This window comes from Oncorhynchus gorbuscha, linkage group LG07 (genome assembly GCF_021184085.1).
Source record: "Oncorhynchus gorbuscha isolate QuinsamMale2020 ecotype Even-year linkage group LG07, OgorEven_v1.0, whole genome shotgun sequence".
Classification (NCBI taxonomy): Eukaryota; Metazoa; Chordata; class Actinopteri; order Salmoniformes; family Salmonidae; genus Oncorhynchus; species Oncorhynchus gorbuscha.
Window position 1 is genome coordinate 44,745,427 of NC_060179.1, and position 23,549 is coordinate 44,768,975.

Genomic DNA, 23,549 nt, shown 5'->3' on the forward strand with positions numbered 1-23,549 from the left:
TTTTTTTATTTGGGGGGATGTCTGTTGTCGCGCAGAATTACCCATCTGACAGAGTGGTGAATGAATGCGCTGCAAACAAGGCAAATCCGGGGAGCAGGCAAATATAACGTGCATGCGTACATGAATAATTTGAGATTATAAACTGGGTGGTTCGATCCCTGAATGCTGATCAGACCGTATACCACAGGTATGACAAAACTGTTCAAATTACGTTGGATAACCAGTTTATAATAGCAATAAGGCACCTCGGGGGTTTGTGATACATGGCCAATATACCACGGCTAAGGACTGTGTCCAGGCACTCCGTGTTGCGTGGTGCATAAGAACAGCCCTTAGCCGTGGTATATTGGCTATATACCACACCTTCTCGGGCCTTATTGCTTAATTAGAACCCAGATCAAGAAGCCTTCTGAGCGTTGATCATTGCTTGGAACGCAATAATAAGTGCGTAAACGATAATTAACTAAATAAAAACGAGTAAACGCTATTTCACAAATAAAAAGGTGCGTACATGCGTTTACCCTCCACTACATCCCTGTTTGGGTATGGCAAAACCCATTCATAAACATCAACATCTTGCCAGGCAGGTTTGAATCTACATTTGCTTGGTATTTCAGCTGTCGATGTGACGTTTGTCAGTCAGTTCTGTACCTGCCTGACTGAGTGACTGTGTGTGGAATGAGCGAGCTCGCATGGCAACCAGAACTCGAAACACGAGGAAATTAAACTCGGTAGTATGCATGGAAATTATTTCGCAAGACTAGTACACTTTTCTAATATTTTTCATATTAACATTTTTGAGCATTTTCTGTTCTCCTATGATTTTAATTCAAGTACTTTCCAAGTAGCAACTTGAGAAAATGTATGATTTTCAAGGTATACTAATAGCCGAATTCAAGTACTTTAAGCAACTCAAGCACCTTGTGCGAACCCTGCGCAATTTCAGCACCGTGGACAGCGATCGGTAGTCTGTACTTTCTTTCAGTTTCTTTTTGTTGTTGTTGACTGTTCTATGAGTGGCTGTCTGGCGGACAGATTAGATGTTTATTTTAGGGAGGGGGGTGAACGACCTTGGGGGGTCCATAGAAACTGCTTTAAACCAGTGGTTCTAAACTTCTCAAACCAGAGGGCATGACTCACGACTCCCCTCTAGTTATAGGCCTATACTAATAGTTGCCTATAAATAAAAAAGGCCAGCAGCATAGAATTAAAAATGTGGCTTAATAACTGCTGTCAGACATATAGGCCTAATTTATATTGGTGTGTTACTCTTAGAGCTGTATAGCTACTTTGCAATTGGGGAGTGAAGTCTTTTTATTTTCGTGCAGTTTTTAGTAATGGAATAAAGTGTGTTGCATTACAGGAGTTGTGTGCAGAAGTGGAAAATGAATCTACATATTTTGTGAAAGATTAAATATTATCTGACAAACGCAATGATTCACAAATGTATGGAAAACACACTAGTATTCAGTACACAATGAGAATGAATGCGATGTGTGTGCTCCTCTCAGGAGACCAACTTGGCCTTAAATGGGTAGCATGAGTAGTGGTGACCCAATACTGTTATAATAAAGGGTCGAAATATATGGTGAAATCATCTTTGAGAACTGGCAGTTTGTCCCACATTTGCAGTTGTGGTCCAAGCAGGACTGGCTACTTTTCAAACTGTCCTCTAAGTGATGAAACCCAGCACACACGATGTGTCATGCACTTAGACAGAAGTAGGCCTTTATGTACGAATGCATTTCTTCTTTAATGGTTATTATATGCATGTATTTACCCTTATTGCGCGTTATTGATACAGTCAATTTGTCATAAACATTTGTTACACAAAACTATGATCACCAGCTGGCCAATGACTATTGTTAAAAAGAATAGGGGTGTGGTTTTCATTGGATGCGCCTACTTGTATCTCATGGCGCGCGCATCACATAGCCTTGCCTATATAAACCTTCGGGATTTGGGTAGTAAAAACAAGACGCACAACAAGAACCAAGTGAAAACCTGGGACGCAAGCCTGCCGCGAAGTGAGTAAAAGTGAGTTTTTGCTTTCTGAGACTATCAATGTAAGGCTGAGTTTGGGAGGTTTTGACTGTTGTGGTAGTTTTAGCAATTGGGTCGTTCTTGAATTGCGGTAGCATTTTGGGCAATGCATTTTAGAAGAGAAAAAATCTTAGCCTACATTTGAATAAATAAAATAATATCTATGTGAGTATCTTCCCATTGTAAATCAATTAATATGGCAGCTTGATGATATTTTACCATTATGATAACATTGTGCCACCAGTAAAGTGAAGTCAGAATTAGTGAGACATCAGAGTGATATACTACAAAGCAGTTTGGGTTTTTGAGCCAGTTAGACCATGCCCATTTCAAGCTTATCTTTCAAAATTTTTGAAAGTTATTTCAGAACAATTAGACAAGTTATCTGACTAACTCTTTGGTCCTGCTTTGTAATATATCCCACAGGTGTAGTGGGGCATCATGTTTGAATGTCCTGCACTGTGGTCATTTTGCAACCCAATCACAACATATGCTGTTGGTTTTCTGCTAAATGTGTACTGTGCACAAAACATCTGTTAATCAATATAAATGCAATTTCCTTTAGATATTCAAAAATACATGAAATATCCAATGCAGCCGTTTGTGTCTCAATATCGTATGATTTCTAACAATGAAGTACCTTACTGCGATTGTTTTAAATTAAAATTGTCAAAAATAAACGTAAAATAGCTTAGCAAAGGGCAATTTCTCAAGCAAGAATATTGCTAAGACTGTGTGGGAGTGGTCTAAGTGAGGAGGGGAAAAGTGAAACTGAGCTGTAATTGGCAGAAAGGTTTGGAACTCTCTTATATTTTGCTTATCAACAAAACATCACAATAGCGTTTGATTCGGCTGCTGTGGGGCAAGGAGACCCCAGCTCCGCTAAAACTATTGACAAATCCATGCCGTTTTCAAGGGATAAATAAACATCATAACTACCTGCTTTTAACATCACCTCTTGAAGAGCATAGTCAGAACTAGCATTTCCGATTATTCCACATTTAGCTCTATCATCAGAGTTTTACAGCAATCAGCAAACATCATTTGATAATGTATTTTCAATTAAGTCAGGCGAGCCAGATCCATTTGGCTTGTAGCTAGATAGCTAAAGCAAACAATGTGTCTCTTAGCTTTGCTTCATCAGAGATGAGGCTTTTGGAAAGTGCTTGACATCGTCCTGGTTAAAGGTGTCAGTCAGACTACTGTCATCACCACTATAGATAATTAAATAAATAACATTTGGAGTAAGTTAAGGGGTATGAATACTTCCTGAAGGCATTGTAACAGTACCGTTACATTGGCGAATGCCCCTACTGCTGCTTGACAGGCAGACCCCACAAAAGATGGGAAGTGAGCCTTAAACCACTCATACTGGTCAGGTATAGTTCACTTTTATATCACTCAAATATGCAATTAATAGTGGCCAATATTGACTGAAATGACATGATCATGATCATGATTACATGATGTTTACTGATCATGAAAGGCATGCCTGGCTGTAGGCCTATAACTCTGATGATAGAGCTAAATGTGTGCAATTGTTTTGCATGGAATAATCTACACATTTTAGTTTTGACAATGCTCTTCAAGAGGGGATGATATTACAACCAAATAGTTAACACTTATTTTAAAAATCCCTTGATAACGGCACGCAGTTGTCAATGGTTTTACCCGAGCTGCAAGTCTGCTAGCCCCGCTGCAGGCAAATCGAACGTTCTGCACCATATTCTGACGTTTTATTGTTATCGACCTATTGGTCTATTAACTAATTTATTGCATGGTGATGTTACCACGGAAGTCGAAAACTCCATCGCACTAAAACAGGCAGAAATTTCAGGCGGCCTTTTCATACAGCTCTTACACTAAAAGGGCATCGTCTTAGTTTTCACAACATTATTCCAACCTCGTAGCGTGGAGATAGCGTGAACATCTTCCTAATATAGAGTTGCTCCTCCCCCTTTTGCTCTCAGAACAGCCTCAAATCATCGGCATGGACTCTACAAGGCGTCGAAAGCATTCCACAGGGATGCTGGCCCATGATGACTCCAATGCTTCCCACAGTTGTGTCAAGTTGTCTGGATCTCCATTGGGTGGTGGACCATTCTTGATACACACGGGAAACAGTTGCGCGTGAAAAACCCAGCAGCCCGGTGCGCCTGGCACCTACTACCATACCCGTTCAAATACACTTAAATCTTGTGTCTTGCCCATTCACCCTCTGAATAGCACACATGCACAATCTCAATTGTCTCAAGACTTAAAAATATATTTTTAACCTGTCTCCTCCCCTTTATTTAGACTGATTCAAGTGGATTGAACAAGTGACATCAATAAGTCATCATAGTTTTCAGCTGGATTCACCTGGTCAGTCTATGTCATGGAAAGAGCAGGTGTACTTAATGTTTAGTACACTCACTGTACATAAAACACGGACAAATCAGTTGTTTGACTGCACTAGGCCTTTAAAATAGGTTGTTGTAGCAGTTTATAACATCTCAAAATGTATTCTAGACACTATATAGCACATAAACAGCATAATATAACAATCATATGACATTGGAAGGAATGCGAGAAACAATAACAAGGGCAGGAAAGAAAGGAAACAATGGACAATGGCATGTAAGAAAGTAAGGATAGAAAAGAGGTTACATTTATGAAAGTGGACAACATTTGAGGAATAATAGAGTTGCTTCAGGATCAAGTAAAGGCTGTGCGGACTCCAGAGTGCTCTAGTTAGAGTTTCATGGAGAGCTTGGAATGTCCCAACATCACTTTTGCAAGGGCATGGAGAGTGTGTTATCTATAAGCCCCTGCAAAGTGTTCTCTACTTCATCTGCTGAAGGGGGGCCGTGGGGCCACAGGTAGCCTAGTGGTGAGAGCATTGGGCCACTAACCTGAAAGGTTGCCGGATTGAATCCCCGAGATGACAAGGTAAAAATCTGTCATTTATGCCCCTGAACAAGGCAGTTAACCCACTGTTCATAGGCTGTTATTGTCAATAAGAATTTGTTCTTAACTGACTTGCCTCGTTAAATAAAAAATCTACTAAAGTGTCCCACTACAACTGAAAGACACACTTTAGCAAAAGTATGGGTCTGATGTTGTTTTAGAGATTGTAGCATCCACCAAATAATAAAATATCAACTTGTTTCATCATAAACATGTAGATACAACCTTCATTAATTGAAATAAACATTAGTTGAGTAGGGTAGGCTGATTTCGATTTTATACATAGTGATTCACCAAAAAGTGTCTCACTAATGCTGACTTCACCCTAGGAGTAGTAACACCAATGATGATAACACCCATGACACATTTTTGATAATTGAGGATTTTCTTAAATGGAGGCAACAAATGCCCAAATATAAGGTAATGAATTAACCCTTTAACCCGTAGTAACATTTAGACACACCACATGATCAATGGAATCCTACAATTTAGGACATAATAAAAGGGTGTGATTAGTTAATCATTTGTATTAATAAAGACCACTCCCCAAAAAACAGTTTGCCACTGGAGGGAATGCTCAAGGTCCTTGTATATCCTTTGTAATGAGTCATTTTCAAAGTGTTAACACCAATGACATAATACTTAGGGACACATCATAAACACTTCAATATAAACAAAACCATGCATGTGTAACTGTTTGTAATTTGAAAGTGTTTTTCGTGGTTGCAAAGGCAAGGGACGCAAACTGCCACCGCAATTCAAGAACGACCAATTGCAGTAGCAAGTCCGAATGTTAGAGTACAAAAGCGTTTCTTCATTATCATTACTTAACATTTCCAGACTGTTACCTAGCACTGTAAAATCAATAGGTTGAAGACCAATTTATTTATTTGGTAAACAACTTTGGCACACATTTCGGCACCATAGACCGAGCACCTGCTAACGCGTCTCTAATGAATCCTCCTTTCAAAAATACCAAATCTTACTCATCAAAAGCTTTACCTTAAACAAAACTATGTTCAGCAGTTTTCAGGGAAATGTTTGACTACATTCTTTATTTACAGATGGCCAACATACTGAGACCCTGGTTGATCCTCGTAGCCCTCGTCGTGTGCGTGCTGGTTAGTCTGGGCACCTTCGCAGATGCCTACCCGCCCAAACCTGTGAGCCCTGACAACAACGCGCCTCCGGAGGAATGGGCCAGATACAACACGGCGCTGCGACACTACATAAACCTCATTACTAGACAGAGGTGAGTGAGTCAGCACTCTAACAAAGCAAACATTTCAGCCTATTGGGTTTTCAGGAAGCCTAAAGTCACCTGAAGATTCTCAGACCATGAGAAACAAGATTTTGTGGTCTGATGAAACCAAGATTGAACTCTTTTGCCTGAATGCCAGGTCACTTCTGGAGGAAACCTGGCACCATCCCTATGGTGAAGCGTGGTGGTAGCAGCATCATGCTGTGGGGATGTTTTTCAGCAGCAGGGACTGGGAGACTAGTCAGGATCGAGAGAAAGATGAACAAAGCGAAGTACAGAGAGATCCTTGACGAAAACCTGCTCCAAAGCACTCAAATCAAATAAAATCAAATTGTATTTGTCACATACACGTGTTTAGCAGATGTTATTGCGGGTGTAGCAAAATGCTTGTGTTTCTAGCTCTAACAGTGCAGTAATATCTAACAAGTAATATCTAACAACAAAACACTCAAATCTAAAGTAAAGGAATTGATTTAAGAATATATCAATATTTGGGAGAGCAATGTCAGAGTGGCATATACTAAGATACAGTAGAATAGGATAGAATACAATACATACATATGAGAAGCAAAATATATATACATTATTAAAGTGGCCAATGATTTCAAGTCTCTAATGTGCTAGTGATGGCGATTTAACAGTCAGATGGCTTTTAGATAGAAGCTGTTTTTCAGTTTCTCCGTCTCAGCTTTGATGCACCTGTACTGACCTTGCCTGGATGGTAATGGGGTGAACAGGCAGTGGCTCGGGTGGTTGTTGGACTTGATTATATTTTTGGCCTTCCTGTGACATCGTTTGCTATAGGTGTCCTGGAGGACAGGTAGTTTGCACCCGGTGATGCTTGGGGCTCTGGAGAGACCTGCAGTTGCGGGTGGTGCAGTTGCTGTACCAGGCGGTGGTACAGCCCGACAGGATTCTCTCAATTGGGCATCTGTAAAAGTTTGTGAGGGTTTTAGGTGCCAAGCCACATGTCTTCAGCCTCCTGAGGTTGAAGAGGCACTGTTGCGCCTTCTTCACCACACTCTCTCTGTGGGTAGACCATTTCAGTTTGTCAGTGATGTGTACGCCGAGGAACTTAAAGCTTTCCACCTTCTTCACTGCGGTCCCATCTATGTGGATAGGGGAGTGCTCCCTCTGATGTTCCCTGAAGTCTACAATCAGCTCCTTTGTTTTGTTTACTCTGGGTGAGAGGTTATTTTCCTGACACCACACTCCCAGGGCCCTCACCTCCTCCCTGTAGGCTGTCTCGTCGGTAATCAGGCCTACTACTGTTGTGTCGTCTGCAAACTTGATGATTGAGTTGGAGGCGTGCATGGAAACTCAGTCATGGGTGAACAGTGAGTACAGGAGGGGGCTGAGCACTCATTCTTGTGGGATCCCAGTGTTGAGGATCAACGAAGTGTAGGTGTTTTTTCCTGCCTTCACCACCAAGGATGCTGCCCGTCTGGAAGTCCAGGACCCAGTTGCACAGGGCGGGGTTCAGACCCGGGGCCTCAAGCTTAATGATGCGCTTGGAGGGTACTATGTGTTAAATGCTGAGCTATAGTCAGTTAACCTCTCTGGGATATGTCCCACCTGGCCAAAAGCCAGGGAAAATGCAGGGCGCCAAATTTAAATAAATTACTATAAAAATCAAACTTTCATGAAATCACACATGCAAGATAGCAAATTAAAGCTAGACTTGTTGTGAATCCAGCCAACATGTCAGATTTCAAAAAGTCTTTTAGGCGAAAGCAAACAATGCTATTATCTGAGGATAGCGCCATAGTAAACAAAGAGAGAAAAGCATATTTCAACCCTGAAGGTGTGACACAAAACGCAGAAATAAAAATATAATTCATGCCTTACCTTTGAGGAGCTTCTTTTGTTGGCATTCCAATATGTAATTCCAATAAAAACACCGGTTCCAACTTGCGTAACGTGACTACAAAATATCTCAAAAGTTTACCTGTAAACTTTGCCTAAACATTTCAAACTACTTTTGTAATACTACTTTAGGTATTTTTTACGTAAATAATCGATCAAATTGAAGTCGGGATGATCTGTGTTCAATACAGGAGGAAAACAAACTGTAGCTAGCTTTCTGGTCACACGCCTCTATCTAACAGTACACTACAAGTGACCCTCGTTCTGAACAGTGCTACATCTTCATTACACAAAGGAATAACCTCAACCAATTTCTAAAGACTGGTGACATCCAGTGGAAGCGGTAGGAACAACAAGAAGGTCCCTTAGAAATCTGGATTCCCAATGGAAATCCATTGAAAAGAGAGTGACACCCTCAAAAAAAGTCTGAATGGTTTGTCCTCTGGGTTTCACCTGCTAAATAAGTTATGTTATACTCACAGACATGATTCAAACAGTTTAAAAAACTTCGGAGTGTTTTCTATCAACATCTACTAATAATATGCATATCTTATCTTCTGGGGATGAGTAGCAGGCAGTTGAATTTGGGCATGCATTTCATCCGGACGTGAAAATACTGCCCCCTGTCACCAAGAAGTTAACAGCATTCTTGCATAGTTATTTCTCTTGTCCAGATGGGATAGCGCAGTGTGCAGTACGATGGTGATTGCATCGTCTGTGGATCTATTGGTGCGGTAAGCAAATTGAAGTGGGTCTAGGGTGTCAGGTAAGGTAGAGGTGATATGATCCTTAACTAGTCCCTCAAAGCACTTCATGATGACAGAAGTGAGTGCTACGCCCCGATAGTCATTTTGTTCAGTCCCCTTTGATTTTTTGGGTACAGGAACAATGGTGGACATCTTGAAGCATGGGGACAGCAGACTGGGATATGGAGAGATTGAATATGTCCATAAACACTCCAGCCAGCTCAGACTGGGGCGAAGGTTCACCTTCCAACAGGACAACGACGCTAAGCACACAGCCAAGACAACACAGGAGTTGTCTAGAATGTCTCTGAAGTCTCTGAATGTCCTCGAGTGGCCCAGCCAGAGCCCAGCGTTAAACCTGATCGAACATCTCTGGAGAAACCTGAAAATAGCTGTGCAGCAACACTCCCTGTCCAACCTGACAGAGCTTGAGAGGATCTGCAGAGAAGAATGGGAGAAATTCCCCAGATACAGGTGTGCCAAGCTTGTAGCGTCATACCCAGGAAGACTCAAGGCTGTAATTGCTGCCAAAGGTGCTTCAACAAAGTACTGTACTTATGTAAATGTCATATTTATCTAACAAAATGTGGAAAAAGTTAATGGGGTCTGAATACTTTCCGAAGGCACTTTATAATCCTTTATGAACAGAAAGGTGTAATGGGTTCGCACTCAAAAAGATGTTGCATAAAGCGTACTTAAATTATTTTAATTGCATCAGGGATAGTTTGCACAGAGGTTTCGGCATTAGAGCCTTCTTCAGTGTGTAGCTACAATTTTATTTGAATTCAAAACAGCATTTGTAGAGAACAACCGATGAGCAGTAGGTGCTTCTAATCAGGGTTTCCAGTCATCTGCCCATCAGGCATGTGGCTTGTCTGCTCTACCTATATACAAACGAGTCACAAAGAAATACAAAATTATAGGGTATGGGAACGGGCACGAAGGGCAAGTCACGAATCAACTGCCCCAGGTGTCCTCTCACCTGAATACATGATATCAGTTCATGAGATAGCACACCACAAAGGACACCAGGCACAGCTGTTCATAAATATGTGGTGCAAACTCATAAACAATATGCATAATCTGATATGGAACTTTTTGTATATCTGAATTTGTGGGTTTTACTCTTTTGATTATAATCGTTTATGACCACATGTACCTCTGTGATTCATTATGATTCTTTACAAATGTTATTTATTAGCCCAGCACCTAAGTTTTTAAAGATGTGCGCATGACAACAACATTTTCTATAGAGGATATTTGAACTAAGCCTGAGGATAATGATGTCTTGGCTCTCCGACCAGCCTGTTGTTCTGAACACTGTGATAACATAACTTAATTCCAGTTTTGGAAAGCCACATATGCAGCAGAGAGATTAGTATTTGGAGATTGCAGAGTGTAGTTATTAAAAATAATGATGGTATGGAAAGGAACGGAAAGGAGCCTGGTTTTGCTCCATCACTGACCTACCTTGCGTTCAGCGATAGAGACCTATAATGGCTCCACTGAGACCTTGGTCTGTGTAATGGAGATGTGCTATTACCGGCAAATGTACCTGATCTGTCTGGTTTCATTATACTGATCTATAATGAGTTGCTATCATTATTCCCCCAACCTGGGATGTAAGGGCAAGACTGCTGTAGGCAATGATGCGCTGCTGTACAGTGCATGTGTGATCTCCAATGACTGGTGTGTTGGATAGAGAAAAAGTAGGCATTAACTTAAGTTCATGTCCTATCTCTGTGTCTTGGGGCAAGAGGAAAGCTCAACAGGAATTGCCCCTGTCTCTCAGTACAGCTGTGAAAACTATTGGTCACTAAATCCGGAAAAATTACCGACCATGTAAAAACTGTTCGTCAGTAAATCCATCTAGAAGTACCACGTAAAAACGATTGGCTGGTATGCCCTCACCCGTCTGAGTGGTCAATGTGAATGCCCTCACCCGCTATATACTTATAGCTGATTGGTTTGGTTCTTCCCAGTACAGTGCTGTACTCTTAATAGTCACCGCCACACACACACAAACAGCTGGATATTTATATGATTTTAGTAATCCGAATGACTTGGAATCTTATTGTTGTGGTTCTACAAGACAAAGATATAACACATACTAAACGGTATTAAGAATTAAGAGTTATTTAACTATCAGCATCAATATAAACAGAAACATTCGCCTCTTGTAGAGAGAGAGAAACCAAGTACTTGGTTTGACAAAGTGTCAAGATTTATGGCACCCTCTCTCCAGAATCTGCCAGGCTGAGGCCTCATCAGAGCTGCCCTGGTACCACAGGGTCGTAATTTACTCTGCACATGAGCATGCTCCAAGAGCTGTCTGGGATGTCTCTAGAAGCTCGCCAATGGCAGAAAAAAACACCTTAATAAAGGGCACTATGGAAAACGCTGTGGTAGCGTGTGCATACAAAAAACGATGTTTAACAATACAACAAATAAACCACTTCTGCAGAAGTACTTTTGCAACCAATGCAATAACAATTATGGCAATACGGAATAATGCTGCATGCAATCAGTGGAGATTTTAGCATGTAAATCTTGGTGGGGCAAATCCACATTTATTGTGGGGAGGATGCATGCCAGTAAAGCTACTCCACAACACAACACAACACTAAACAATACATTAATTGCACTATAATGGTGACAAACTGTGCCCACAAACTGTTAGGTCCTACATAAAGCTGTACCAACAGCAGTCCCAACACCTTACCACTGTTACAGCTGGCTATCAGCAAAGCCTAGTCTGGCAGCAAAACAATTAATTCAGCCTCATTTACTGCCTTTAAAAAAACAGCGCTGATATGGCTGACTTGCTTAAACAAATATGCTTTCTACTGACAATTGAGATGTAGAAACTGTAGCACAACTCGACAAGCGGATAAGAGGCAACCCGTAATTTCATTTAAGACATTAATGAGCGAGCTAGGATGGACATAGTCAATGTAACTATTTGTTCAGCACTTTTGAAATGTACAGTGACAGAATTCTGAACATGGGCTGTTCTTACAGTGTTCTCTCTGTACACCAAGTCAGAACTGTTGGATAAATAAAGGGGGCATATAAGCAGACAATGAAAGCTCTTACAATATTTAATGATTACATTTCTCTAAAACAGACTATTTGCTACGTGTACACCACCAAGTCAGAACAGTAGGCAATATCAAGAAGGGAAAATAGACCAACTTATTAGGGTGAGGCACATTAGCTACTAACAGCTTACTACACAACATACACTTTGTATTTTTTTCTTAGCTACAGTATACATATCTTGCATTTTACGTCATTTATGCAGCAGCATACATGACATTTTTCGACTTAACTTGTTGTTCTGTGCTCACTTGAACAGGAAGGTGGTGCAACGGTCCTTCTTGTGGGCAAATGTTGTCATCAAAGTCTGGCATTCTCTGGATTTATGGTGCTTTCAAGACAACTGAAAATTCTGGAGAAAAAAAACAAGATTGAATCATGATGATTTCAGTGATCTTCAGGTTGTAGCTCGAGAAACAGGCCTAAATTCCATACGTACAATTCCCAGTTGGATGACCGTTCAAAACGTATTTTCACAGTCGGTTCTCGTTTTTAGCTGAGTTACCATTTATCCTGAAATCACTGAAGTCAAATTTCCCAGTTCTGAGTTAAGTTGTTTTGAGCGTGGCAAAAATCATGCTGGATTGACAGCATGGCCAGTGTTGAATATTTATCATTTTAAGCTTGATAAAGAGAACCTTAAATGAGAACTGGGACCACACACCCACTCCACTGAATAGCAGGCTAGTGATGGCTTTGCAATGCTTGCATTAAGCCACCGATTCCTTCCAAACCAGTCATTGTTGAATTTGCGATTTCCAACCTATTGTGTAATGTTTATGTACAATGGCCAATGAGCACCAATACGTTTTATCTATAATTTCTTATCATTATTTCTCTTCATATGCCAGTATATTGTTGACTTGATTAATGTAGATGACTGCTGGCTAAGATTTTGAAATTATAAGGTTGACATGATTAGTCCAATCAAAGTTACTGTAGATATAACGTGATTTGACGTAATTTTATCTGTGGCCAATGACCTTGAGCCGTCTTGGATGGGCACTTCTAATGTAACTCTATGGCATCACCCAAGGGGCTTGAATTTTCCAGCTCTACCTGTAGATTTGGCAGTGATGTAGTGTCCCCACGAGTGAAAGAACACTGAGCCAATCACGGCGCAACTAGAGAACCCTTACGCTCTGTATTTTCCGCTGGCTGCCCCTCCACCACAGAAAGCACTGAGCTAGACTGAAACACCTGCACTTTGGACCTGCCTTACTCAACAAAACAAAAAAAGAGACCATGTTTGTATGGAGGCTTTATTAACTCAACCATTTTTATTTTTTTATTTACATTGCAAACTGATATGTGACACGTATTAATGCCAAAATAACATGCAAAACAGGTCACCACTGCATATGATAAACAATACACAAAGCAGCATTGGCAACTGTAACTTTAAAGAATACTAATAACATTAACAAAACACTAACAGTAGAACATATGGCTGAATCACTCCACAATGGCCAGGCATTGATTTCAGTAAAGATATTTTAAAAGACTTGGCGCTGCCTGTGGAGCTGAGGATTGCTAGCCTTACTGAGCATTGGACATTGGAAATCTCTCCTCGTTTGGAGCTATGAGAGATATGTGATCTTGCCTCTGGAAATGAAAAGGGCATTGGTGATTAGTGAGTACACCGAGTAGGGTATAAGCACTTAGAATGTTTCATTTCTTGACACTTTTACTCTTTCTCAATGAATCTTTCCTCGATTCCTAGCATTCTCTCTCCTCGCCTTCTTCTCAAAATGTATGTGAGAGGGAGGTCCGAAGGAAAGGATCTTGGATCTTCTCCTCCAATACGGTTGAGAAGAAGGTGAGGAGATAGGACACAAGGGATCTCGGATATATGAATTGGTAGGTATTGGAATTCATGGTGATGTAAATTTTGAGATGGGCAGGCTACTCATGGCCACAAGGGGACATGACATGATCATAGGACCCCTGTCAGCACACTCCAGCAAGCACTGTATATCTCTTGGTGACATACAGCAACAGTGATGGCCTCTCTGTGTACACTAGGTATGGGAAGAGGTCTTCCCCTGAGTCAGCTATGGCGTGGTTGCTGTTTGGAGACGAGTCAGAAGGCGACTTAACAACACGGTGAGAGGATGAAGAGATTGGGGACATGGTTATTCAAAATAACTGCGTCTCCGATGTGTTCCAATATACTCATACATTTAATATATCAACATGACCCACAGGGTTGGGGTCAATTCCAATTTCATTTGAAATTCCAATTCATTTCTTGAATTCACTCATGACGTGGATAATTTACATTAAATTCAATTCGAAATTCAACAATCTTCAAGTTTTGGAATTGTAATCGAAGTGGAATTAGACTGTTTGGATTGTTTGAATTGGAGTTGAATTGGAATTGGAAAAACATTTAATCTTTGGAATTTAATTGGAAATCATCATTTGTGCATTTCCCTGGCAGTGAAATGAATGCACTTAGCATAAAACATTGACAGCAGGATTTGTTTTAAATCAGGAATCGGCAATTTTGATTGCGGTGGGGGCCACAAAAAAATCTGAACTCATAAGGAGACGCAGTGGTTCATGGGTCTGTCAAGCCTGCTCCCACTCTTCCCCCCTGGCGCTCCCGGGTGACAGGCTCCCCAGCATTACGCACACCTGCCTTCCCTCGTCACGCGCATCAGCGATTATTGGACTCACCTGTTCTCAATCACCTCTGTCATTACCTCCCCTATATCTGTCTGTTCCCCTGCTCTGTTCCCCGCTTCAGCATTGATTGTCAATCGTCGTTGTTTTGCTAACGCTGTTCATGTCTTTTTTCATGTCTGTTCTTTATTAAATGTTGACTCCCCGTACCTGCTTCTTATCTCCGACGTCGGTCCCTACAGGGTCTGCATACCCACATCTTTACCCACACATGCAGTCAAAGCCAGCCCTAGCCTTTTATGGCCCCTAAACTACATTTTGTTGGAGCCCCCCCCCCCCATCTAGCAAGGAAAACATTTTGACAGTGGAGAGAAAACATTTACGTTTTAGATTTAAATTTGTGCAATTCTACACATTTTGCCATTGGGCGGAGAGAAAAATTAGCAATTTTACAGCTAATTTGCTGGAATTCTACACATTTTGCCATAGGGTGGAGACATTTTTTATGTATGACATCTGAGTGAGAGTGTCTAACAAAATCAATCAATGGGGTTCCCCCAGTCGGTAATTCGACCATGATCACTACACGTTTAGATGGCTGGCCACTAGACTAGCTTACCAATCTAAAAGATGTTTGCTGACATGGGCTAATTGAGTGACTGATATAAAATATCTTTTTTTTTTACCTTAATTTAACTAGGCAAGTCAGTATATAACAAATTCTTATTTTCAATGACGGCCTAGGAACAGTAGGCATCTGTTTGATGCACAAACCAAATGTCAAATTTTCACCTGGTACCTGTGTATTGTACTATTTTCACTCCTAAGAGTAAGTTGAGACCCCCGCCAGTTGCCCGTCCTTGTTTTAAGTTATTTAAACTTGTATTTCTACATTTCCAGTATAACTGTCTGAAAAGTGACTATCCTGAAAGCCTACCGGAATTGAATTAGAATTTGTGGAATTGGTGGGGATAATATTGAATTGGGAATTGACTTATTGGAATCTACCTAACATTGGAATTGAGAGGAATTGAATTATCTCTGAATTCAATGACTAATCTAGAATTTGAATTAAATTGAATTTTCGGGGAGAGGTCATTTAATTAGAATTGAATTTGTGGAATTAACCCAATCCATTCTAAAATTCCAAAAAGTAGTGCCAACAATGAATAGCAATATCTAAGTTTGATCACTGTAGTTTAGTGAGTTTGAGGTACTGACATTTTGTGTATTTTTCTTTCAGTTCAGATGGCAGTGATCTATGGTAAATATCGTACCTCTGGTGTGCTGCTCTGCTGTTCCACTTACAATGGTGGGCCTGACAACTCAAACAGGCTGCTCAACTGGAAGCCTTCACTGGACTGTGCGGCCCACTACTTCTGTCCGACACGCATCTCTCATCCTGTAAATAATGTGTTATTAAATAATGAATAATAAATAAATTAATGTGTAATAATACATCTGGTTGTAGTTAGTTTTAGTTGACCTTTCAGTTCACAAGCCATGATTGGAAATAAATGATCCTAGACCACAAGCAATTCAGGCCTGTTGTTATAAGAGTACCATCTTCTAACAGTATATGTTACATATTCATACCAATAGGTGACAGTATATTACAAGAGAATTCAGTTACTCTAACCATTTTCTATCTCTGCCTTATTTGCCATTTGAGTTTTGTGACAATGTATGCATTAGACAACATAGTCTACTGACCATGCTGCAGGACACGCATAGCCTACGTTGACCATAATTCCTCACAATATTATAAAAAAAAGAGTCGGGATGTATTGAAGTATAAGTATTTTAATACCGTTATCCTAGGGTGAAGATGAAACTCATCATTCTGAAACTTTTGGACACAGTATTTGTTTACTCTTTCATTTTTTATGGTAGGCTATACTGTCTGATCATTTGTGAAATTCCCATCGCAAGCAACCTACTCGACAATAGGCATTCAAATCGCAATTCAGTGGGGTCTGCACTGTCACACAGCCCATTTCCCCCTTTATCTCCAGCAACCGTGCTCAGGGATTTTACATTTCAGCCGCTCCGTCTAGCTTTCAGCTCGAATTGGACACTGGAACTAACTGAAGCAAGGTAACCTAACAGGTATGAGCTCATAAACTAGTAATTTGTTGAATAGAATGAATGAGGTTGTTGATATAGACTAGAATATTATACATTTTTGTCATCATAATGTTCCTCTTCGTAGACCGGCTATTTAAAATCGATTGGGATTCTGCCGTGATGTGCGCCTGGCACCAGGTGGCTTGTTTTATGCTGGAATCCAAATGACAAATGAATTGACTAGACAGTGTGAATTCATGATAGTGGTGGTATCACAATCTCACGAAGGATGACAGTGCAAACCATTAGCCAGCAAGCACTTTACCTCTAGATTTCGTCCACAATAGATGGCTATGGTTATTACGCAGGAGCCTACATATGTGCGTAGTGCATACAAAGCCCACAGTTCGTGAGGACTGGCCTGAGAGAAAAGCATTTAAGCAAAAACTATTTCTGATTTTGTTTTCTTATCCCACTTACGGGACTCGAGTTGTGTGAGGGGATAGTAAACCGTGTGCAGACTCCCATATTTTGCGCTAGGGAATTATAACATTCCCTGACTTTACAAGTATGAACAATAACCTATGAGTTAATGATGAATGATCAATCATCCAATTTTACATGTAATTTGGACTGGGAGAAAATGGCTGTTTTACAATAGCAGAATTCCAGACCTTATGTAGCTATAAGGACAGTGGGACATCATATGCATTGTAGCACCTGTAACCTGGCGCATGCCCACGTCGCCACCCAGTTTTATTCGGAATATATTGAGGTGTTTAGGGGTTTCCCGATTTTACAACTTTACTAGCGTTAGATTAAATAACACACTGACAGAGAGGGAAATACGGTTCATGTCACAGACAATGTTAGACTACATTAGGTACGGGGATATCGCTGCACAAAACAGCAAACCTAGTCTGAACTAGCTTGCAGTACAGCGTATCACAGATATTTCACGGGATGTATAAATGTGAAGCATCCGGTTCTGGGTTTCCACTCATTACCAAATATGGCGGTGAGAGGAAGCCCAGTGGCCGACGGTGGGAGAAGATGGAATGAGATGAATTTGGGCCAACATTCTGCTAATTTCAAAAACATTTGATCTCAATACAGGCTGTGGTCTATCTTTGGTTAGTTATAAACATTGTTGGAGGTATCTCCCCAGAGAGAAAATGGGGCTCTCCCCAATAGTTATATCCCCACAAACCTATGTGCAGCCCCCCCTCTATTACCATCACAACCCCATAAACAATGAGCATAACCGGTGCTGCCAGCCTGGGGTAGGGTCTGCCCACCCTAATGCTCCCCCTTCAAGTACTCGTCCCGGAGGATCAATTCTCGGAACCGACCCGGGGGTCTCCTTGAATGATTTTGAAGTATTGCTTTTGAAGTATAGAAACTCAACAATATGATTTGAATGATAAAAAATAAATACAATAAAAACATGAAGAGGTGAATGTATGAAGCGCTCATCATTTAAAATAGGCTAGATGTCGTTTTACCAGTGGCGACCCTGTAAGGACCGACGCTGCAGAAGAGAAGCAGGTACAAGGAGTAGAACATTTAATAGGGAACCGGCATCAAACAGGACAGAGACAGCATCAGAAATGGGTATGCAAAGACAAACAAACATTAATCCTGACAGGGAACAGACATCAAACATGACAGAGACAGCATCAGCACCGGGTATGTAAAGACAAACTAACATTAATCCTGACAGGGAACAGACATCAAACAGGACAGAGACAGCATCAGAAATGGGTATGTAAAGACAAACAAACATTAATCCTGACAGGGAACAGAGCTTGGGAACAGACACATATAAGGGAGGTAATGACATAGAGGATTGAGTTCAGGTGAGTCTAATAATCGCTGATATGCGTGACGGGGGAAGACAGGTGTGCGTAATGATGGTGGCAGGAGTGTGTAATGCTGGGGAGCCTGGTGCCTTTTGAGCACCAGGGAGGGGGAGTGGGAGCAGGCATGACAGACCTGTCATTCAGGGAGAGCCCCACCTGCTTGAACCCAACCTGTTTTGCATGTTCTTTTGGCGTTAATACGTGTCATGTATCCGTTTGCAAACAATTGAATAAAAAATGTATTGAGTCAATAAAGATTCATACAAACATGGTCTCTTTTTCGCTATCTTGAGTAAGGCAGGTCCAAAATGCAAGTGTTTAAGCCTAGCTCAGTGCTTTCTGTAGTGGGGGGACAGCCAGGGGCAAATACAGAGAGTAAGGGTTGGTAATCTAGTTGCGCTTTGATTTGCTCAGTGTTCTGTTACTCATGGGGACACTACTTCACCGCAAAATCTACAGGGAGACCTAGAAAGTTCAAGCCCCCTTGGTTGGTGCCATAGATTTACATTAAAAGGGCCCGTCCAAGAAGGCTTTACATTAAAAGTGCCTGTCCAAGAAGGCTCAAGGTCATTGGCCACAGATAAAATTATGTCAAATCACGTTATATCTACTGTAGCTTTGATTGGACTAATTATGTCAACATCATACGTTCAAAATCTTAGCTAGCAAGCTAGACAAGCAATCATTCTCATGAATCACATCGACAATCTACTAGCAAATCTTTTTTAGTCCTTGTCAAATGAAGAGGGCGGCAGCGTTGCCTAGTGGTTAGAGTGTTGGACTAGTAACCGAAAGGTTGCAAGTTCGAATTCCCGAGCTGACAAGGTACAAATCTGTCGTTCTGCCCCTGAACAGGCAGTTAACCCACTGTTCCTAGGCCGTAATTGAAAATAAGAATTTGTTCTTAACTGACTTGCCTAGTAAAATAAAGGTAAAAAAAGAAGAGAAATGATAGATAAAACGTATTGGTGCTCATCAGCCATTGGACAAACATTACACAACAAGTTGGAAATGGCAAATTCAACAATGAGTGATTTCGGAAGGAATCCGTGGCTAACTGTAAGCGTTGCAAAGCAATGACAATTTTGCTTGCCCTGCTATTTGGTGGAGAGGGTGTGTCTAAGTTTAGGTGTGTCTTTCCAAGCTTAAAAGGATACAAATTCACATGCAACACCATGGGCAAGAGAAGGTTGAATAAATTGGCCCCATTGTCAAAGGAAACTCGGAACTGGGAAATCTCAGACTTAAGCGAGTTCAAGACTACCGGGAACTGAACAAAAATGAGCTGGGAAAACACCATAAATCCAGAGAATGCCAGACTTTGATGACAAAGTTTCATGACAAAATTATCCCACAAGAAGGACCGTCGTGCCACCTTCCTGTTCAAGTGAGCACAGCACAACTGTGAGTCCGAAAATGTATTGTATGCTATTGTAAAACAAAATGTAAAATGCCAGAGAGATATGTATACTGTAGCTAAGAAAGTAATACTAAGTGTATTTTGTGTAGTAAGCTGTTAGTAGCCCATGTGCCTCTGATAAACTACCCAGGAAAGGGCTGAAAATAGCCTATATTATTATATGTAGCCTTAGAAATAAGGTTCATGAAATCAATAACTTGCTAAAATCAGATGTCATTCATATATTAGCCATTTCTGAGACTCTGAGATAATTCATTTGATGATACATCAGCAGCAATACAAGGATATAACATCTATAGAAGAGACAGAAATGCTTATGGGGGAGGTGTTGCTGTATATACAGTGGGGAGAACAAGTATTTGATACACTGCCGATTTTGCAGGTTTTCCTACTTACAAAGCATGTAGAGGTCTGTAATTTTTTATCATAGGTATACTTCAACGGTGAGAGACGGAATCTAAAACAAAAATCCAGAAAATCACATTGTATGATTTTTAAGTAATTAATTTGCATTTTATTGCATGACATAAATATTTGATCACCTACCAACCAGTAAGAATTCCGTCTCTCACAGACCTGTTAGTTTTTCTTTAATAAGCCCCCATGTTCTCCACTCATTACCTGTATTAACTGCACCTGTTTGAACTTGTTGCCTGTATAAAAGACACCTATACACACACTCAATCAAACAGACTCCAACCTCTCCACAATGGCCAAGACCAGAGAGCTGCGTAAGGACATCAGGGATAAAATTGTAGACCTGCACAAGGCTGGGATGGGCTACAGGACAATAGGCAAGCAGCTTGGTGAGAAGGCAACAACTGGTGGCGCAATTATTAGAAAATGGAAGAAGTTCAAGATGACTGCCAATCACCCTCGGTCTGGGCCTCCATGCAAGATCTCACCTTGTGGGGCATCAATGGTCATGAGGAAGGTGAGGGATCAGCCCAGAACTACACGGCAGGACCTGGTCAATGACCTGGAGAAAGCTGGAACCATAGTCTCAAAGAAAACCATTAGTAACACACTATGCAATCATGGATTAAAATCCTGCAGCGCACGCAAGGTCCCCAGCTCAAGCCAGCGCATGTCCAGGCCCGTCTGAAGTTTGCCAATGACCATCTGGATGATCCAGAGGAGGAATGGGAGAAGGTCATGTGGTCTGATGAGACAAAAATAGAGCTTTTTGGTCTAAACTCCACTCGCCGTGTTTGGTGGAAGAAGAAGGATGAATACAACCCCAAGAACACCTTCCCAACCGTGAAGCATGGAGGTGGAAACATCATTCTTTGGGGATGCTTTTCTGCAAAGGGGACAGGATGACTGCACCGTATTGAGGGGAGGATGGATGGGGCCATGTATCGCGAGATCTTGGTCAACTACCTCCTTCCCTTAGTAAAAGCATTGAAGATGGGTCGTGGCTGGCTCTTCCAGCATGACAACGACCCGAAACAAACAGCCAGGGCAACTAAGGAGTGGCTCCGTAAGAAGCATCTCAAGGTCCTGGAGTGGCCTAGCTAGTCTCCAGACCTGAACCCAATAGAACATCTTTGGAGGGAGCTGAACATCTGTATTTCCCAGCGACAGCCCCGAAACCTGAAGGATCTGGAGAAGGTCTGTATGGAGGAGTGGGCCAAAATCCCTGGTCAAGAACTACAGGAAATGTATGATCTCTGTAAACAAAGGTTTCTGTACCAAATATTAAGTTCTGCTTTTCTGATGTATCAAATACTTATGTCATGCAATAAAATGCAAATTAATTACTTACAAATCATACCATATGATTTTCTGGATTTTTGTTTTAGATTCCGTCTCTTACAGTTGAAGTGTACCTATGATAAAAATGACAGATGCTTTGTAAGTAGGAAAACCTGCAAAATCCCCACTGTATTCCGAGCCATATCCCTGTCATGCTTAGAGAAGATCTTGTGTCAAGGGTTATTTAAGTGTTGTGGTTGCAGTTTTACTTGGCACATCCTTTTCTTTTGGTGTGTTGCTATAGGCCACCAAGTGCTGACAGTCAGTATCTCAATAATATGTGTGAAATGCTTGATAGTGTATGTGATGTGAACAGAGAGGTCTACTTTCTTCGGGACCTGAATATTGACTGGTTTTCATCAAGCTGTCCGCTCAAGAGGAAGCTTCTCACTGTAACCAGTGCCTGTAATCTGGTTCAGGTTATTAATCAACCTACCAGGGTGTTTACAAACACTACAAGAACAACATCATCCACATGTATCGATCACATTTTTATTAATGCTGTAGAACTTTGTTCTAACATTGAGCAATTGTATTCATGCATGAAAAAAACAAATAATGAAAGAAAACTATTGCAAGTTAGAATTTTGTAAAGTTAGTGTGGGAGAGGGTAAAAAATGATTGTTATCAATCAATAATGACAGACCTCCTGGCATTGACAACTTAGATGGAAAGCTACTGAGAATGGTAGCTGACTCTGTAGACACTCATGTCTGTCATATCTTTAATCTGAGCCTAGAGGAAAGTCTTTGTCCTTAGGCCTGGAGGGAAGCTAAAGTAATTCCGCTACCCAAGAGTGGTAAAGCGGCCTTTATTGCTTCTAAAAGCAGACCTATAAGCTTGCTGCCAGCTTTTAGCAACCTGTTGGAAAAAAATGTGTTTGTGTTATGCAGATGAATGAGGACCCAAAAGCGACTTTACAGAAACAGAGTTTATTCCAAGTCAAACCAGGAATACAGAAACCCTCTAGACAGTAGAGGGGAACAACTGAAGATGCGACCACAGACTGCAGGTCGCCCTTCGTACATCAGCTGATATCTCATAGTGCCGTACAGAAACCCAGCCTAAAACCCCAAACAGCAAGCAATGCAGGTGTAGAAGCACGGTAGCTAGGAAAAACTCCCTAGAAAGGCCAAAACCTAGGAAGAAACCTAGAGAGGAACCAGGCAAGGAGTCATCATGTCAGGTATTCCCGAGGCATGGTCCTAGGGCTCAGGTCCTCCGAGAGAGAGAAAGAAAGAGAGAAAGAGAGAATTAGAGAGAGCATACTTAAATTCACACAGGACACCGGATAGGACAGGAGAAGTAATCCAGATATAACAAACGGACCCTAGCCCCCGACACATAAACTTCTGCAGCATAAATACTGGAGCATGAGACAGGAGACGTCAGGAGATACTGTGGCCCCATCCGATGACACCCCCGGACAGGGCCAAACAGGAAGGATATAACCCCACCCACTTTTCCAAAGCACAGCCCCCACACCACTAGAGGGATATCTTCAACCACCAACTTACCATCCTGAGATCCTGAGGCACAACCCAAGGGGGGGGCACCAACCCAGACAGGAAGATCACATCATTGACTCAACCCACTCAAGTGACGCACCCCTCCTAGGGACGGTATGAAAGAGCCCTAGTAAACCAGTGACTCAGCCCCTGTAATAGGGTTAGAGGCAGAGAATCCCAGTGGAAAGCGGGGAACCGGCCAGGCAGAGACAGCAAGGGCGGTTCGTTGCTCCAGAGCCTTTCCGTTCACCTTCACACTCCTGGGCCAGACTACACTCAATCATATGACCCACTGAAGAGTCTTCAGTAAAGACTTAAAGGTTGAGACCGAGTTTGCGTCTC

At 41.4% G+C, this 23,549-nt stretch overlaps 2 protein-coding genes across 3 annotated transcripts in view; both read left to right on the forward strand.

Moving 5' to 3' along the window:
- Positions 1-1,946: 1,946 nt before the first annotated feature.
- Positions 1,947-16,114, forward strand: LOC124039223 (peptide Y-like). Of its 2 annotated transcripts, none has more exons than XM_046355127.1 (4): positions 1,947-2,037; positions 6,057-6,244; positions 13,990-14,070; positions 15,836-16,114. In XM_046355127.1, exons 2-4 carry the CDS (start codon positions 6,057-6,059, stop codon positions 15,858-15,860), a joined length of 294 nt encoding a protein of 97 aa, XP_046211083.1. In that variant the 5' UTR covers positions 1,947-2,037; the 3' UTR covers positions 15,861-16,114. The 2 variants fall into 2 exon arrangements, with proteins under 2 accessions (XP_046211083.1, XP_046211084.1); XM_046355128.1 differs by having other exon boundaries at positions 1,962-2,027.
- A 465-nt stretch (positions 16,115-16,579) lies between these two features.
- LOC124039908 (MAGUK p55 subfamily member 2-like) overlaps positions 16,580-23,549 on the forward strand; it is a 113,570-nt gene continuing 106,600 nt past the window's right edge. Inside the window, exon 1 of the mRNA XM_046356458.1 lies at positions 16,580-16,701. The gene's annotated coding sequence lies outside the window, so the exon portion shown is untranslated. The remainder of the gene's footprint in view (positions 16,702-23,549) is intronic.

Excerpts from the sequence above, each read along its gene's own strand:
- LOC124039223 (XM_046355127.1), top strand. The coding sequence starts at position 6,057 with ATGGCCAACATACTGAGACCCTGGTTGATCCTCGTAGCCCTCGTCGTG. Across the intron at positions 6,245-13,989 it reads AACCTCATTACTAGACAGAG|GTATGGGAAGAGGTCTTCCC; the intron begins GTGAGTGAGTCA and ends TGTGTACACTAG. Across the intron at positions 14,071-15,835 it reads GAAGGCGACTTAACAACACG|TTCAGATGGCAGTGATCTAT; the intron begins GTGAGAGGATGA and ends TTTTTCTTTCAG.